Source organism: Eutrigla gurnardus, assembly GCF_963514095.1.
Source record: "Eutrigla gurnardus genome assembly, chromosome: 19".
Classification (NCBI taxonomy): domain Eukaryota; kingdom Metazoa; phylum Chordata; class Actinopteri; order Perciformes; family Triglidae; genus Eutrigla; species Eutrigla gurnardus.
Window position 1 is genome coordinate 18,704,713 of NC_139930.1, and position 19,093 is coordinate 18,723,805.

At 43.6% G+C, this 19,093-nt stretch overlaps 1 protein-coding gene across 11 annotated transcripts in view; it reads right to left on the minus strand.

Moving 5' to 3' along the window:
* Nucleotides 1-1,096: 1,096 nt before the first annotated feature.
* The window catches only part of dab2ipb (DAB2 interacting protein b), a 114,547-nt gene continuing 96,550 nt past the window's right edge, over nucleotides 1,097-19,093 (minus strand). For 10 of the 11 annotated variants that reach the window (XM_084035169.1, XM_084035166.1, XM_084035173.1 and 7 more), the window contains 10 exons: nucleotides 18,708-18,852; nucleotides 17,399-17,543; nucleotides 16,255-16,491; nucleotides 15,966-16,167; nucleotides 15,146-15,333; nucleotides 12,067-12,976; nucleotides 10,183-10,320; nucleotides 6,407-6,609; nucleotides 6,236-6,323; nucleotides 1,097-5,038 (listed from right to left, as the gene is read on the minus strand). In XM_084035169.1, coding sequence (XP_083891295.1) covers nucleotides 4,871-5,038; nucleotides 6,236-6,323; nucleotides 6,407-6,609; nucleotides 10,183-10,320; nucleotides 12,067-12,976; nucleotides 15,146-15,333; nucleotides 15,966-16,167; nucleotides 16,255-16,491; nucleotides 17,399-17,543; nucleotides 18,708-18,852 — 2,424 coding nt within the window. In that variant the 3' untranslated portion in view covers nucleotides 1,097-4,870. The remainder of the gene's footprint in view (nucleotides 5,039-6,235; nucleotides 6,324-6,406; nucleotides 6,610-10,182; nucleotides 10,321-12,066; nucleotides 12,977-15,145; nucleotides 15,334-15,965; nucleotides 16,168-16,254; nucleotides 16,492-17,398; nucleotides 17,544-18,707; nucleotides 18,853-19,093) is intronic. The other variant, XM_084035174.1, reaches the window with a different exon arrangement.

Genomic DNA, 19,093 nt, shown 5'->3' on the forward strand with positions numbered 1-19,093 from the left:
TTTTTTACATAATTATGACTTTTTTTAGAGATACTATGACTTTTTTTTACATATACTGTGACTTTTTTTTTTTACATAATTATGACTTTTTTACATATACTATAACTTTTTTTACATATACTGTGGCTTTTTTTTTTTTACATAATTATGACTTTTTTACATATACTATAACTTTTTTTTTACATAATTATGACTTTTTTAGAGATACTATAACTTTTTTTTTTACATATACTGTGACTTTTTTTTTTTTTTTACATAATTATTACTTTTTTTTTTACATATAGTATGACTTTAGCTTCTGCTCTTTGCTTACATGAGAGCGTAAGTACTGCCTGATTCCCACTGCAGCGCCGATTAAGAGTTAAAAACATTTTGATCTCATAAAGTCTTTGGTTCTATTTGGAAATCATGTCACCATCAACACGTGGCTGAATACGTGGCTTTGGTTGTTGTTTTTGATACTTTTGAGTTACGTGTGGGAGTTTTGGAGAGTAGCCTGTATTATTACCTTGATGTCCTAAATGAATACCTTTGGTAGCCCCAGGGAGCCAGTTCCACCTGGCCAAAGAAATAAGAATGCCTCATCGGGAGCCATTAACAACACAGGAGCTTTTCCTTTAAAATACACGAGAATCTGCTGTTAATGAGGTCCAGTTTCTCCATTTGATCACACTATATAAGAATACTGCATTTCTCCTGGTTTCAGCTATACTTAGAAACAAAAATGTGAGCATTTTTATATAACAATCAGCTCAATTTACAGCAACAGCTTTGTGAGAGAGACATTTTGCTCCAAATCCCCCACCTCCTCCCCCCCCACGGGGAATAACAATCAGGCAGTATGTAGGTCAGGCTTGCTGAGGAGAAGGCACTGCTCAAACCAGGCTGTCACATCTCTCCATCACACCCTCCACTCTGCCTTTGGACCTCCAGTCTGAGCATATGGTCTCTCTAGCTGCTTGTCATCTATCTAGGCCTGCTTGAGTATTTAATGAACATGTGATCCATCCTGCAACACATTCAAATCAAGCTTCATTTACATTTCATAACAAGAAAAACGCCAGCGAGGCCACGAGATACAGACAAGGTGACGAGATTTTTTTTTAAAATAGCTAAATAAAACTTTAATAGGTCTAGTTGCAAATGTACATAAATTGCACAGCCACATTTTGTCAACACAAATTCCTCTGTACATTATTGTTTTTGTCACTGTCGTCAAAGGAAGCAGAATCCAGCAAATACTTTATACTTTCAACATACTTACAAAAGTATCTTCTACAAGATAATAGAAAACATACAACATCTTTTACTTTATTTATAGCTTTATATATTTTTGATTGATCCTTTCTGTCAGACTGTAAAGTTGTTTGGGAGAGAGTGAGCTTGTGGTTTTTTTCTGACTCGTAGAATTAGAAACTGAGGTGGGAGCATGGATGGGATAAATAAACTCATAAAGCGGTAGAAGTCAAATTTGAAACCAACATAAGAGTGTGTCTTCTTGACTTGTAGGCCCTGGATCAGTTCACTTTGAATACGCTGCAGTTTAAAGCAAAATGAACGGCTAAATCCTCAACTACTGTTACGTCAATACTCAACTTTAGCTAAATGCTAAATCATTAGCCCCTTTTACACAGACGGTAATGGCGGGAAAGGCGAGTCAAAATATGCCGTGAACCGGAGCGTTTAGATAGAACTTTGTTTGCGTTTATGTGACGTCACACGATGCATTCAATGAGCGTGGGAAATCTGATTAGCTCGATCGCATCAAAACAACTACAAAAAGGTGAACTTTTGCTCGTTTCGCATATTTACACGACGGCGGCCTCGTACGAGCAACTAACGGCGTTTCATCTTCTTCGGATCTGCTTTGAGCTCCTTAAATCCGCAGGCGTCATGTTGCCATGGTAACACATCTTCACTACGTCACGCCATTCCGCCTCAGTGAGCGTTTAAACTGACGACGGGGCGGAATAACGGCAGAATACTCCCGCGATGTAGAATACTCCCGCGACGTAAAGTCAGTCTAAAAGGGGCTAAAACAGCACAAGCTAGTTGTCACAACAGACCAAGTAAGGTTGTAACTTTAGCATTACTGTTTCCACTGTTTAGCATGTAAATTCTTAGCATTTAGCTAAAATGCTAAGCTATCATAACAGTAGCGTAAGTGAAGAACTGAATCAGTAAAGTGCCTTTTAGAGAAGAATTTACTGAATTTACTGGTTTTAAAAGACCCTGTAGCGTTGAGGCTATTGAATTGAGCAATCGTGTGTTTTATTGCTTATGAATTCACCTTTTTGTAAGAAACTGAATGCATTATTTCTTCTATGAAAAGTAACATAGTCTCGCTTTAATCTCTGCAGTCATATCATATTGTTTTTAGGACTGAATGCCAGGTAAGATATTATAAGGAGGGTTTATTAGACTGCATACAGTCTACGGTCCGAGAGCTTAATAGTTGTGTTAATTTGTGAATTAGCTTTACCAAATAAAATAAAAATAAAAAATCCCTTTCTTTGATTTTGAAATTTGCCACGTTTTTAAGCTGTAAAAAAAACAAAAAAACGAAAGAAAAGCGAATTATAAACACCGACCATTGAACGTAAAAGTGCAACGAGCTAGACCGATGAGAACTACAGGACGGCGGATCCTCCTCCACTTCCCAAGAGCCCGACTCCTCCTTTTTTTGGCTAGTGATCTTACAACTCTAAATACAAAAAGAAACGATAGCTTTAACAGGGAGAACACTGACAGGTTAAATCGTATAGTTCTACCCAGTGAGGACAGATGACCGACTGAGCTATTTTTGTATTTACAATATCCATAATGATACAGCAGAGTTTGGAGCACAAGATACATTTACAAAAAAAGCTCTGTTTAACATTAGGTAAAAATAGTGTGAGCATTTTAATATTTACACATTCCCAGGCTGTCCAGCCTTTCTCGATGCACTCGGTTATCATATATTCACCGTATATATGTCTGCAGCAAAAGCATTCATCGTAGTCTTCATCACCTTCGGAATCGGCAAAACAAACAAGCAACTGAAGAGGAGAACAAAATGGTGATAATGACGCTACCGTTGGCTCTAGAGCGAGGATGGATCATGCAGAGCCTCACACTGGATGTAGAGACAAAAAAAAATATACAAAAACTGCTGAGATGGAGCGACGCGAGGGAAGTTAAGAAGGACCCCCTCCGTGTTAAGACCAACCGTGAGTTAGCATCTTCACATTCAGAAGAACGAGGGATGAAGGCGAGAGAGAGAGAGAGAGAGAGAGAGAGAGACGGAGGAAAGAGATGATGCCACTAGGATTAATAGTCACAGTTTAGATGCAGCATACTTCATTACCACGGACAAACAAAGCAGTTAGAGAGAAAATGTCGTAACTTAAGGAGGCCATCGCCACAACGGCTCACCAGTCCAGTGTATAGTATGAGTGAGCGCGTCGAAACACAAAAGTCTCTCAATAACTATTTGTGCTACCAAGAGTGAGAAGATCACACACACACGCACACACACACACACACACGACTCGGACCCCCCAAAAACCAATCGGGGTTCTGAATCGTGTGTTTTGGGAGCAATGATGAGCACCAAAGAAGATCCACCGATCACTTGACCGTGCAAGTTGTGCAAGCTTCGCCGGAGCCGCTGTACAGACATTTCATCTGGAATGGGAGTGCATAAAAAGGGTGAAGCATCATGGGAGATATTTGAAGGGAGGGGGCGGGGACTGAAGGCGATGGTGCTGATCACTGCTCTCGGGTGTGATCGATTCCCCTCCGGGGGCTAAAAAAAAAAAAAAAAAAAGAAAGAAAAACGCTACACACTTACAGTCTTTCATCGTAAGAGAAGGAAAAATAACACTAGATCTCACTCCTAAATAAAGGGCTGCTTTTGAATATTTGAGATTATCAAATATAGATATGTGTGTATACTCTATAGAAGAAAGGAAATGCATACATCTATATTAAATTTCATTAATATAGTATCACATAGAATTTTACTTTAGTGTTCATAATACATTTACGTGTGTACAATTTCTGTATCCTTTACAAATTCCACAGTATAAGTTGTGCCTTTTTTATGTGTTTTGTTTTTTTTTGCAGAAATCGGGGGAGCTGTGGCATAAAGTCGCAGTGTGTTCCTTACTTAAGGCGTTTCATGTACCAATAGCTTCTCACAAAGTGCACTACATAGGGATGGAGGGAGGAAAAGGGAGGGGGGGGGGGGGGTCGTTGGGAACACACCCAAGGAGTGAAGAGGGGCGTAAAGATAATTTGGGACTAAAAATATCTATTCTTTTAGCTCCTATTTGGTTCTTTATAAACAATGAAAATAAAGCAAATATGATCATCCTCAATGCGTGTTATTGTTTTTCTTTAGTGGGTCCACTAGAGGGAGAGGAGGGTTGCTAGGGCGACGGTGTCTTGGCGGTGGACCCCGTGTGTGGTTCATAGTGGTTTGTCCCAGGATGTAGGCGGGGTCTCCGATCGTCCCGGCGACCGCGTACATCCACTGGCAAAGTGTTTGGACTGATGGACAGCTTTGAGTTCTATATGTACAAGCCCCGCCTCCTCTGGCCCGTCACCCTCGTCGCGAAGGCCGTCATGTGATCTCGTTCTCTTAGGGATCTGTCCGTCACGCTGAAGTCCCGCCTCTTCGGCCTCTAAAAGAATGATGTCCTCACTGAAGTTGAAATGTCTTCCAAAAAGTACTACATCCGCTTTAAAAAAAAAACGTCTTTCCAACCCGCATGCAGCCACGCACGCATGTGGACGTCCTCTCGTTGCATCGCTGTACACACTCAGGCACTCAACACTCACTCTGGGGGGGGGGGGGGGAGGGGGGGGCAGGCAACCAGTCCGTCTAACAGTTGCTGCTGTTCCTGAACTCTCCGTTCTCGGTGATCTGCAGCTTGGTGGGGTTGGTGGGCGAGATGCCGTTGCGGGTCTGCATGCTGTAGCGCTCCTTCAGCTGCGTCAGGGCGCTCATCAGGCGGGCGTTGGCGGCGTCCAGTGACGCGATGCGCTTCTCCTGCACACACCGATGCGTAAACACAGTTAAAGGAACATTACGTGCAATCTAAACATAAGATCCTCCTTAAAAACTGTAACTTCAACTGCAGGAAAAATGGTATCGAACATCTCTAGTTTCAACCTGAAATGCTCACATTTTCTTGTGCATTGACGTTTATTTGTTTCCATATTTATATTTTATGGCATGTAAATATTGTACTTTGTATTCAAGGAAAGATCAAATCAAAAATAATAAAAGAAAGACCCTCAAGCAGCTGTTAGGAATGTGTTTTTCATTTTCACGTTGATTGCTTTCTGTCCCACATTTAAAAGACTTCAGACGACGACGTACACGACTTGTATGTGAAGTTTGACACATTTTTGCAGAAAAATTCCAAGTGCGAGAGAAAAACGCAACAAATTATGAGCCACTCGAAGCCTCTTCATGCGAGTTGTTCTTGCACGAGGCTCGCAGTGTTAATTATATAACGTCGGCTGCACCGAGCCACAGGAAGCCAGCTTCCCTTCGCCGTCTCCGTAATGAGATTTCTTATTCTCATTCTCTGCCTGTTTACCGAGAGAGACGATCCGCCCGCCTCTCTGTGGCATCTGTTTGTTTGCAGAAGTCTCATCACTTCAGGCCTGATGGAGATTAATCACCTATGGATGTCCGTGTTTCTGCAGATGTCATAAAGCAGCAGAGATGTGTGGTTTTTATTCCTATTCTGTTGTAAAACTGGAATCATTTTTGCTTAATTGTGCGTTTGCATGTAGAAGAAACGGTTTCCATGGGCGACTGTAACGAATACTACGACCCGTTCATAACGCATCTCCACAAAAACGTTCTTTTCAGCCGAGAACTCGACATTATTTTGTTTTCTAAGACAGATTTAAATCCCGGTTTTATATGAATAAGAACCAGGCGGATTAGAGGAGAGCTACATGTTACCAGATGTGAAATTGTTGTAAAAATGTATGTCGTACGAAAGCGAGAGTGGGAAGAGAACTCTGCTCAGCCATTGGAGCTTGTCGACGCCGCAGCCGAGCCGTCTATGAATTAAACATCCCTTTGACCCTTTGTTTCCTCAAGCAGAGGACGCCGGCGACAGCAAATACAAAATTTAAACGCGCAGACGGAGAAGCTATGTAAACTGCAGAGTTGGCGCTGGATATCTTTTTTTCCTGATGAATTATACATGCGGGAGAGCAAACTGACCTGTGCGTCGATTATCTTCTGTTTAGAGTCGACCACCGCCTGCATGTCTGAGTGATCCTTCTTCAGCTCCTCCTCCACCGACATTAACCTGCAAACGGGGACACGTTTCATTCAAACAGCGGGACACAAAGATGGCCTCTCTTGACGTGACGGCGTCGCCTCCCGCCCTACCGGCTGATGATGCCCTTCATCTGGAGGTCCTTGTCGTCCTGCTGGCGGCGCAGGCGCTCCTCCGACTCCTCCAGCCGGGCCTGGTACTCCATCAGGACCTTCTGGGCCTGCTCGTCTTGGCCCTTCAGACGGGCCTCGTACTCCTCCAGCTTCTGCACCGACGCCCGCAGCTTCTCCTGCAGCACGGCGATCTCCTGCTGATACTAGAGCAAAGACGAGGGGAGATGAGGAGAGTCTCATCATCGCCATCATCATCATCATCATCATAATGATCATCAACCCTATCAGCAGGGTCCCTTCTTCATTAGCATAGCCGACAAGAGCGAAATAGAAATCTCTCCATCAGGCCCCGAATTATGTCCCGTCGTCTCTGAGAGTATGATTTCAGTCTTGGATGGAAACGGGAATCACACGGTTCGTTTACAAGCTCATTATTGCACTTTCATAATAGACCTGTATAGCTGCCCTAAAAAAAAACAACCAAAAAACATCAACGGTGAAGCTTCCAATAACAACAACACATAAATCAAATTCAGCTGTTTCCTCAGTCAGACCTCCGGTTTGTTTCCCAAATCAATCACCTGTCAAAAAAAAAACACTGAAGAGGAAGAAAAGAAAGGAAGTTGAGGATGGATAAAGTTAAAGAAGAGGTGAGAAAGGGAGGGATGTCGTGAAATAAGCCCTGAGAATCTCTCGCTGGACCTTCAGAGGGGCTTTTCTTTGTGCACTAACGAAGAAATCAAACCTATTCTGGGTATAAAAGCACATTTCTTATAAGAGTAACCTGCAACCGTCCCAGCAGCTCCGTGAGGCTGCACTAGAAGCTAAATGCTAACAGCATCAGCATGTTCACAGTGACTGTGATGTCAAAATGCACGCTAATTAGCACTAAATGAAAATGTCATCGCAGGAAACAAAGTGTGGCAGAGATTTGAACCTCATGACAACACATTGAAGTTTTAAAGTTTGTCTGGACTACACTTCCCAAACCATTCCCCTCCCAGGAGCCAGGCAGCGTGACTGAAAGGAATAATCAGATCATTATATTTGGGTATTGCTTGATTAGATCCTGGTCTTCTCTAGCTGCCGGGAATCTTGATAAGCTTCATCCTGACTGACGTTTCTCGGTCCGTCTGGCTGATAATATCAGAAGCCTCTTCTATTAAAAGCCCTAAAACAAATCACAATAAAATGATGAATCATATATAGTTTTAGACCCCAAAATACAACCACATCTTTATCTTTATCAGCTGGTTCTTCAACAATAATGTATGATGAACACTGAAGTCACCCTCGCATCAGCAGCTCTTCCCAGGAGGAACGGTGACCTCGAAGAGATCGATGTTATCGGCTGCTCTACCCTTCCCTCCCCTCCTCCGTCTTTCTCTGACGTCCCTCTCCTCTTGTCACATGATCCCCTGGGAATGACGTGACATCTACCGTTTTTGTCCTGCACGGCTCTCTCAAAGGTCGGATGTCAATCCGGAAACGCCAGCGGTTAAAATATGTTTTCTTTTAAAAAGAACTTCATGTAAATGCAAGCCTTATTTTATTATTCATTCTGTGCAGAAATGAAACGTTTAAATACTGTATAGAAATAAATGAACAAACAAAAATACCTGTGATTCGATCAATGCTGAGAAAAAAGGCCCACGGTTTAACTTGATTGCTCTCTTACCTTCATCCATATATATATATAAATTATAAACATAAGATCGACTACTGTTGAAATGAAGGAATGTTTTCCTCTTCTTCTATTTAACTTCACACTGAAACCATTTTCTAACATTAACCTCTTTGATTGTCTATTTTGTCTGAATATTTAATCGAGGTTTTGCTGAAATAATAATCACGTCTTTGAATCACTGACTTGAATTATCGCCAACACTAAGAAAAGGCTAAATGATTGTTGGTCTGCTCTTTGGCAATGTATTTTTTATTTCCTTTTGTTGTTATCCAATAGGAAATCGTGTATATCTTGCAATAAAGTATGAAAAAAAACAGCGACGTTAATCTTTGACTTCCTGCAGAATCAGACATTGAGATGAAAAAAAAAAAATTCAGTTCCTGTTTTTTTTTTTTTTTTATATTTGAAAATCTTACATATATATTCCGAGGCTTTTGATTGGAAAATTGCATGTCAAATAATTTTTTTTTTTTTAATTCATAAAAAGTAAATGGTACCTTATTATTGCACTTTGCACTCAGTGTTCGTCCAAGTTGTTGATGTGTACGAGACAGTTCTGTGACAGATCAGCGAGTGTATACGGGGTGTGATGGAAAGCTTAGAGCGGCTTGTGTTGTTCACACTGTTGGACCATTAGCTGCAGCCGGTTTCTGAGCTGCCGGGGAACATCTACTGTTTTCCAGTCCTTCTCTTGTTGCTGCTCTGCTATTTTAAGGCGGCTGCGGTTTCTTTGTTAAGACTGAAGTTATTGCCTTCTTTGGTTGCTCTCCCTGCCTGAGCTGCTTGGCTTCCATAAAGTATGAGCTATGTTAGGATGACAGGTTTGTATTCATTATGGATGGGGGAAAAAATACAAAAAAATGGGGGGAAGCGTGTGGCAGCCAATCAAAGCATGGAAGCGAAGCGGAGGGTGAATGGTTGAAGCAGCAGGAACACAGGGGCAGAGGAAAAAAATACAAACAAAAAAACTCTCTGTCTCACATAAGATGCAAGCGCACACAAGCTCCAACATGCTACTCCATACACACACACACACACACACACACACACACACACACACACACACACACACACACACACACCTGCTTTAGGGCTTTTAAGTTCATTCAAAGGTGGTGAGAGAGACGGGGAAGTCGGGAGGGTGAGGACTTTTTTTTTAATTAAGGAAGAAGCATAAAAGTAAAAGACATCAAGTCTGTTTATATATATATATATATATATATATATATATATATATATATATATATATATGAGATTTTTTTTATTTTTAGCAAAACAAGAAGTATGTTGTAAGTCTTTAAAATGATTAGTCATTAGACAGCTGCAATTATTTTTCATTATCGATTGAAAATTGTTATTTTTAATATTCCAGAAGGTGAGAATTGGATGCTTTTCATGTCATATATGCTTAAAAAAAAATTAGAAATATTTGGGTTTTGGACCGTCAAATAAAACTAAATATCTGCATACAATCAGCTTGGAGCTTGGTAAATAATCACTATGGATATAATAATTATCTGACATTCTATTGACCAACAATTACAGAGAAAATAAGCAGATTAATCACTAATGAAAATATTCCTTGTCCTGATGTTTGCAGAAAACCACCAGGATATTCTCATCTACTCTATGTATTTAATTATTTTGACTGTAATAGCCACGTCCTGCCATTATTGCCGTTGCTATGACTGATGAAAATGTAAAAAAAACAAACAAAAAAAATAAAATATCCCAGAATAAAACATCACTGGGAAGCCAATTTCAGGAAAATATTACCATATTATGAGGTCAGATGAGGAGCCAGACAGAAGCATAATATAGCCTATATTTTTTCACATAAATGTGCATATTATGACTTTGAGTGACAACGTCGAAGTGACCTCGGGGTTTCCAGAAAAGAGTGGGAATAAATCCAGCAGGCGATTAGGTGTGGAAGGGGGTGTTATAAGGAGGGAGGTGCATGTGGGGGAGCTAATGATGGGTAAAGGAAGGAAGGAGAGTTCAGTGGGAGCATCAGGGCTGAAGGTTGAGGTGGGTTGTGAAAGGAGGGGTTGTAAAGGTCAGAGGTTGGGATGAGGAGGCAGGTTACCTTCTCCACCTTAGTCAGATCCTCTCTGTTTCTCAGTGACTCGGGCTCCATCCCCTCATGGTCTAAATACTGCACATTCATATTCAATAGCCAGGCTGCTGTGCGGTCCAGCGCACTGGGGTTCACTGGGGAGGGGGCCTAGTGAACACAACACAACACACACACGCGCACACACACACATACATACGTACATGAGCCAAGTGCAAGTGAGAGGGAGGGGAAAGGGGGGGGGGAGGGAGGGAGGGAGGGTCGCAATAAGAGCACAGAAACAACAGAAATAAGCTTGAAATGCATCAAATCGTCAGCAGCAGGTGGAATGGACACACACGCCTGTGTCTTCAAGCCCACGCACACACCGGAGGACACACACCTACAGTGACACACCAGCAGCAATGAAGGTATAGATACTGTAGGAACAAATGGGAGGACTGCAGGTAGAGATACCAGCGCTGGAGGTGTGTGTATGTGTGTGTTTTTCTATCCGCCAGATAATCTGAAGGAGGAAGGAACGGCATTACGAAACGTGTTATGAAAAATAAAAATGTCTGAACAAAATTAAATTAAATAAATTAACTTTGGTGTGAGCATATCAGTATTTAACTACGCTGTTGGCTTTGGTCGTGGACTGATGTCATTTACATCAGGTTGGGAAAAGTTCATTTTAATCCAGAGAGATTTAATTAAGCAATAAAAAGGTACTTTAAGATGAAGACACAGCTGTTCAACTTAAAGCCACTATGCAGAACTTCAATACTTGAATACTCTGGCTTTCCCCAGTGGTAGTACACAAATAAAAGCAGGTTTAATGTACACCATGTTTGCCCTTTGCAACGTTGGCTAATTATCAGTAAACACAAAGTCCTCCGATGCTAACGCCATTAGTTTGCAGGTATTTGGTGATAAACCAAAATATTGACCATCAAAGGAAAAGTCAGTGTGATTCATCACCTGGGGACCATGAATGTTAACCATTCCATGTCTTTAATGAAGACTCTGACCTGCTGATGGTGCTAGAGAGAGAGAGAAAGTCACTGGATCATGAAAGTCGTTTGGATTCATCCTCTGGGGACCATGCATGTGTAAAACTCATAGCATTCCATCGACGTGTGTTGAGATATTCCATTAAATAATGGAGCAACAAATCGTTTTAAAAGGTCCTATAATCACACAGTGGCTTTAAGTTCCTGCTGGAAAGCGTCGCTGCTTCAGTGAGAGCGATAATAAATGTGTGTGCTGAGAAATAAATGAAGGTTTAGATCAGTAAGCCAGTCACTCTGAAAGACAATCCTGTAGAGAGCAAAGCATTATTGTTCATATGGAGATGAATTCTCCTTCAGCCAGTTACCAAGGGCAACCATTGACCAGCTGTTTTAATTACAGTCTATTCCTGAACTGCCAGTATTGAACATGGACTTACCAGCGAAGGCAATGCAGGAATAAAAACCCCAGCGACACCCACCCACACATACATACACACATACACACACACACACACACACACACACACACACACACACACACACACACACACACACACACACACACACACACACACACACACACACACTCTCTACCAAAACACTAATACACAATATCTGTCTGTGAGGTCCGTTTCCTTTTTGTTTTGCCTCCTGAGCCCGTTGGACACATATTGCTAGTTAATCAGCTGCTAATTGTGCCGCCGCCGCCCTCCTTCTCAGCCCATTAAACCTGACCAGTAAAACAGTGGTGAAGTTATTACAAGCACTGTAGTTCATTAGGGTGTCTGTGCCGAGTCCACCCACACGGGTCTGGTCCCCACATGCTACGAGACACATTTTTACAACAGGAACTTTTCATTTCAGGTGATCCCATTGGTGGTCTTGGATGCTGGACTCCCCGTACCTGTTTGTGCTGAGCCCTCTGCTTGGTCTCGGGACTGTCCCCTTTGGAGGAAGAGGACTGCTGCCGCAACCTGGCGCTGCTGCCGGGCCAGTCGGGCGATGACGTCATCATGTTGCCAGAGGAGGGCCGGGGGTAGGGTCCGCTGTTGAGCAGGTTGGGGGGCGTGCGGCCCCGGGTGATGCTCTGCGGCGGAGGCTGGTCGATCCTCCGCTGGGGGCCGGCGCTGTTCTGCCGGGGGACGGTGGGCTGGTGCTGCGTCTCCGTGAGAGACAGCTGTCGGCGGTTGAACTCGCCCGAACGCCGGGTGTACTCGTCGCCGCTGCTCCCTCCGCCGCCGCCGCCGCCTCCTCCGCCTCCTCCGCCTCCTCCGCCATGGTTCAAGAAGGTGTGCTTCCCCCCTGCTGGTCCGTCCTCGTTGTTGCTATGGGAACTGACAGAGCTGTGGCACTCGGAGCCCGAGTCGGTCATACCGCGAGGGGACACGGGCAGGCAGGCCGCCATCTGGTAGACCGGGTTCTGGAAGGACAGGGGGGCGAGTAGCTGGGCGGGTCGGCCCGGGGTCGTTTCCGGGCCCAGGGTGGTGAGCGTCTGGCCCGGCCTCCTCAGAGTGGGACCTCCGGGGATGTTGCCCTGTGGGACTCTGGCTGACCAGCCTAGCCCAGGGGCCGGGACCTCACCCAGGACATCCGAGGAAGGGCTCGGATCCTGGCCACCTTCCAGACTGCGGGGGTCCTGGAGGTCCACCATAGAGAGACTCTTGCTGCCGTTGGCCATGCCCAGGTCGGGTTCATTGGTCTCAGAGTAGCTTGAGCTACGTGCCGGGGAGGGCTGGATCCCTGAGCTCCTTGTCACAAAGAATAGGTCCTTATTTTCGGGGGTAGGGGAGGGCAACCGAGTGAAGTCTACTAATCTGGAAGAGAGAATGAAAAACAGTCAATCTGGAGTTGAGTGTAAAACCTGGATCTGAACTTGTTTTTTAAGTGAGCCTCACTGAGCGTTAAAATCTGCGTCCTCACAAAAAAAGGCAGCAAAGTGTAACAAAATATGTCATTACATCCAAAATAGACAAACGCATAAAATAACCAATAAAATCAATATTAGAGTTCTCAGTTAAATTGTATCAGAAATGTAATAGGGCCACTGCAGGGAAAGAAACAGAGCTGAGAGAGGGAGGCAATATTCCTAGGGAAAAAAAAGTCGTAAATTTGCAACTTTATTACGATGCTAACAACCGGCAATTATGCTCGCTAACTTCCCATGAATGCAGGCATTTATTTTTCTAATTAATCCATCACAACGTGTGACAACGCCTCGTTAGGATGGTGATGTTGATGGTTATTGTTGGTTTTATTCATATGAGGCCAAATCGTCATCTTATGGGTGTTTATTGATCAGGGTCGGTTGGGGCTAAGATGCTAGCGGTAGCGTTTTACTTGTTGTCATAGCAACGGCAAACATCCGGTCAAGCAACTAGTTTACTTCCTCCATGACAACTGTAGTAATTTGCCAAAATGAACTGATAGGAAAACACATTTGTAGCTAAATGCTAAGCTAGTGCAACAGACTCAGGAGACCAGTGTTTTGGCTCCGTCCCTCGTCCCCCTCACCTTCCCTTTCCTTCCCGTTCCCTTCAGCCGGCAGACGGAGGCTTTATTGCCAGACGACAATTACCTTGACAGACGTGATTTATCTTCCAATAATCGCCATCATTCACATCACGCTCATCTCCTCCTCCTTTCCCCGTGTCCTTCTCCCTCTCTTCCATTACCCTTCCCCTTCCTAACTCCTTCTCTCCTCTTCATTCTGCTCAATTTCTCTCTCTCTCTCTCTCAATCTGGGCACCGTCTCCTTATCGTTCTCCCACTTTTCATGTCACCGGTTGGCAGATGAGAAACAATTAGGTGAGAGAGTCGAAAAAACGTTGTTTTCAAGCTGATGAAGACGACCACAAGTCAATACGGGAGCAGACCGATAGAGTCGAGGGTGGGCTCCGACGTCAGGTCATATAGGGACATCACTTAATCAGCTCTATTGATCCTGATCGCCTTATTGCCATTATGATACCAGCTGTCTGACTCCCATCCCGTGCTGTACAGCGTGATCTCATCTGGCTTGTGTTCTGGTGTTGTGTTTGCCGCTGTTACTCATATCTCTGCCCCCCCCCCCCCTCCCTTCATGTTAATCTCTATAAGTGTCACCTTGCCATTGTTCTGCCAGGGAGCGAGAGGACGGGAGATAAGCGAGATAAGGTGCTGTCACGGTGTGTATTCATCCGCGGGAGAGTGAACGAGGTTTCGTCTGGTTGATGTAAACAAGCAGGGGTGACACTCTCGCCGTGTCACGGCCTCCGCCCACGAACATGAACACTCAGCAGCAATGGAGGTTTGACAAAGTAATCTGTACGGAGTCAAAAAAGGGCCACCGCCATGTTTTCACGAGGCATCGGGATTCATGGGTGACTGAAGCTTCGACAAACTGGTGTCATGTTGCAGACGTTGCAAGTTTATGCCTTTTAATAGTTGTTATTGTAATATAAAGTTTCTATATGGACTCATTTATATTTATTGCACCTCAAAGACTAACTTACTTTTTTAAAAACAGCTCTTTTTCTGGTGCGTACTTGTATTTCAGGTCACTACCAGAACACGTTTACATTTAATTTTACCATCAGCTCTGTTTGACCTCCTGCCCCTCCCTCCCAAAAAGCCCAGATTTTAGGCTTTGCAACTGTGGAGCCCTTTTACATGAAAAATAAAATAAAAATAGAACACACTAAAATGAAAGGGGAACAGCTAAATATGTCCCCTTTAAATGCAGAAACACATCATTTAAATCTATGAATTATCCTATTTTTGGGGTTTATCGTATCGCGATTATCGTTCCCAGCAGCCCATTCACTTCTCAATTTCACACTTTTGGAAATAAACTTTCCAATATAGATAAATAGAAAATACTAAGCTCAATCTTTACTTTGCCTGTTACACACTGCATCAAATCATCTTCCGATGGTGTATTCATGATTCTGCAACAACATCCAGAACGGTGTCGTCTACATAAAAACATCCGTAACGCTTCGTACCCTGAGAGGTCGTTGTCTATGACCATCTTCTGCAGGCCGGTGGAGATGCTGCAGCCGGCCTCGGCGGGCGGCGAGCCCATGTGCTCCGAGGACTGACCGGGTGTCATCTGGACGCAGGACGGGTTGGCCAGAGCCGAGTTCACCTCCCGCAGGATCCGGGGCAGAGGACCCAGCTTCGAGGCTGCAGTCTGTGAAGGAAGAAGAAGAAAAACAATTACGCCAAATTAAATATGACTCTGGACCACTTCAGTTTGGGGGCATTAATTGGATTTCATTTCCTTGCTGTTATGCTGAATTAGACATTTGCATATTTTTTAGACCTAGTTATTTTCCTTTATGCCGTGCAATCAACTCTCTTATCCAGACAACATGCTAAATAATGCATGAGACCCGGTCCGTCTGATGGACTCAAACCAGACTCACTGTGATTCCTGAATTATTGAAAGACAAGCGCTGGATGCTCTACAAAAACACCCCCCCAAAAAAACACGAATCTGCCCTTTATCTAATTATTATCAGCCTCCCATCTGCTAGCAGAGCTAATGTAAACGTCCTTGTAAATCCATTAATATGCCTCACGCAGCCGCTGACGCTTCGGCGTTCTCCCTTTGCGCCCTGTTTATGTAATGCAATCATGAATTATTGATTGATAAGCATCCTCATGTAGTCCAAGCATGATTAAAATCCTCAATCTGAATCCTATCCTTTATGAAATCTACAGAACATACATTTGAAGGCGGAAAACTGCATCCTGCAAAGAACGGTGCGTTATCAATATATTCATATTATTTTCTAGATTGGATTACAGGATGTTCAGTACCTGGTCCATCTGGGACACCACCTCCGACAGGAGGGAGTGCAGGGTGGAGAGTTCCCTGCCGAGGTCTATGTAGCCCTCGAAGCCCGCCGTGTTGGAGATCGTCTCCGGGTTGGAGATTTCCAGCAGGAAGCGCTGCATGTTGGTCCACTCGTGCTCCAGGAACTGGTTCATGAAGGACATGTACTCTTCCTTGTTACCAAACCTGGAAGGAGATCACGGGCAGGAAAAGAGCATAAATGTTATTTGAGAATATGAATAATTCAAATAAAAAAAAACCTCCATCACCCACTTGGTGAAGTTGGCCAGGTTCTGGGTGACTTTGGCGATGAGCGTGAGCGTCCGCGCCGTGCGGTCGTCCGGATACTCCTGCATCAGATTGAACAGCGATGGAGACATGATGGCGGGACAGAGGAACCGCAGGAACAAGGACGCGCTGATCAGACGCTCGCTGATCTCCGGCCGGCCGCGGTTGCTGCATTCCTGTCGCCACGACGCAAACACCTCCTTCAGCTCTCGTGGAAAGACGCTGCAGAGGAAAACAGGAGGGAAGTCGCTTTTTAACCCCCAAAATGATCTTTACCTCATTCCACATGAATGGAAATGATAGTGTGTGAAATAGAGAGAATTCTTTAACTTTAAGTTTACAAAAGGTGCCTCATTTTAGTCCTTTTTTAGGTATTTATCCTTTATATATTTCCAATTCCCAGATAAATTGCTTTGGAACATATGCTGGAGGACTGCAGTGCAGAAAAACAGGAGAGGTCATGATGAATAACACTTGCAGAAGCAATCAGCGTGGTTTAAGCACATTATTTGCATCTGATTTGAACATTTGCTTCCTTTTACCTTTGCATTTATCAGGGGAGCAGACGTCAAGACGGAGGCTGATTGCAATCGCTTTCTATACATCTTGTTCCACTACATTTCCATGCACCTCAATTACGGTTCATTGTGCTTCCATTTCAGCATCATTTTATCCCCACTCATAAATAAATACACAATACTGGAGATATTTAAGATGTTAGACGAACAAAAGAACCTTTTTTGGAGTGAAATCCTGGTCTCTGATTGTTAGTCTGGAGTGTGATTGTGATCCAATGCTCTGAAACTCCTTCACCCTGCTGGAAGTGGGAGTGAGTCGCTGGATAAAGTGAAGATTTACTGTGAGTTTGTCTCGAGGGAGCGTTTAAAATCTCACATGTCTAAGTTCTGAACATAAGGCTTATTTTAAAAGTGAAAACTGCTACTAACGGGCAACCTGATCAAAATCCTTCAATTGTTTTCATTGCGATTCCTTCAGGATGGAAAGTGAAAGAAGAGATTTTGATGCTATTAATTCTTCCTTCTCCAAAGAGGAAACAGTGTTTGCCGTTCTCCTGGCCTGGAATAGTGCTGTATTAATGTAAATGTAAATGTGGAAGGTGTGTATTCACCAGTATGAGTTGATGATTTTGCAGAAGGCCAGCTCGCAGCACATCTTCAGGTTACTCTGGTGTTCCTGCAGGTCGCTCGAGGAACACTTGGACGGATCCACCTCACAGTTCTCATCTGACTCATACAGAGCCTTAATGAACTCACCTGGAAAAGGAAAAAAAATTAGAATACATGTTGTTTTCTGACGATCTTCTGATATTATTGAAGCGCTCGTAAAATCCCGCTGTGCTATTGTCGAAGAATACGATGTCAAAGCTACAAGTTTCATATCGTCCTTTTAGATTCTCATACCCGAAAAGGAATAAAAGAAGATTTTCCTTTGACTTTTTTCAGATGAGTCACTTGACTTTGACCCGCGACAATAAATACAAACTGAAAAGTGGAGCGGATTCGTAAAAACCCAACAACGTGACGATGAAATTGAGAAACGATGACAATGTCCTTTTTGTTACCTCCATCGGGATGAAAGACGGACCGTTACTGTGGCGCGCTTAAAGAGTAAAAAGCCCATAAAAACAGCCTCATGTGTCCTCGTATTGCCCCAGTAACCGTTTCCTTAATTTCTACAGTTAAACCATAAAAAACACCAAAAACGGTGACGCATTAATTCCCAGCCCTCCATGTTTTCCTGAATCAACCGAGATATGCATGAAAACAGCGACATGAACACACACGACGGGCATTAATATTAGCAGCACACACAGGGGAAGACGTGACGACGCCAGGAAGGATGTGTGCCGCTTGTAGATTAAACGTCGCCTGTGTACATTTGTGGAAACGAGGGAGGGGGGAGGGGAGGAGAGCACACAGTGAATACAGAGTGCTTATTGTTACGACTGCAGACGGACAAACATTTTCTAACCTTGGACTAACATTGGCGAAGCGGGAGAACGGCTGTCAAACAAACGGCATCGTTTTCCGTAAAAAGTGGATTCTGTAAGTGTTTTCTTTTAAAAGGCAGACGTTAAAAATAGTCCCTGTCACAGTCTGAATTGTGTTTTTTTTTTTTTTTTTATATTCACAGTCTGAATTGTTTGAGCCTCCGGAATAAAAAATAAATATATATATGATGACGGAAGAGTTGCTTCGGTTGTCGAAATGATTCTCGGGAGGAGAGGAGCTCTAAAGTGAGTGCTATTTTGCTTAATTGAGCGTAGCCACTTCATTTAATTCACTGGCGCCGCAGTTACTTAAATATTTTTGTGTGAAATAGTACATTCGAAGGAGAATGTGAAGACGAGACGAAGAGGAACATCCAGCAGCTTTTTCAAAACTATTCCAGCCCTTTTTCCTCCGCCTCCCACTCACCGAGGGCGTCCTGCAGGTACTTCTGTCCCACCAGTTTGAGGTATTCCTCGATGGCCTTCGTCGCTAGCGTGTTCTCTCTGAAGATGAGGTGCTCGTTCTCCCCGCAGCGATCCACCTCCGACATCATCAGGTCCGTGAGGAAGTCCTGCAGGGAAAGACAGGAAGACGAGCGCCGGGGTTAACGACTGCGAAGTCATCCAATCGTGTGAGATCATCCAGACTTAAAGGGTGATTTATGAGTTCCACACTAGAAGGCTAGTTTTCACACTGAGAATGAAGAAAAAACATCTCGTGTCCTACTAGAACAGATGTGCATAATCACATATTCTGGAATTTCTAATGAGGCAGAAGCAGTGAATGACTCTTTAAGGATTTTAATATGGGGA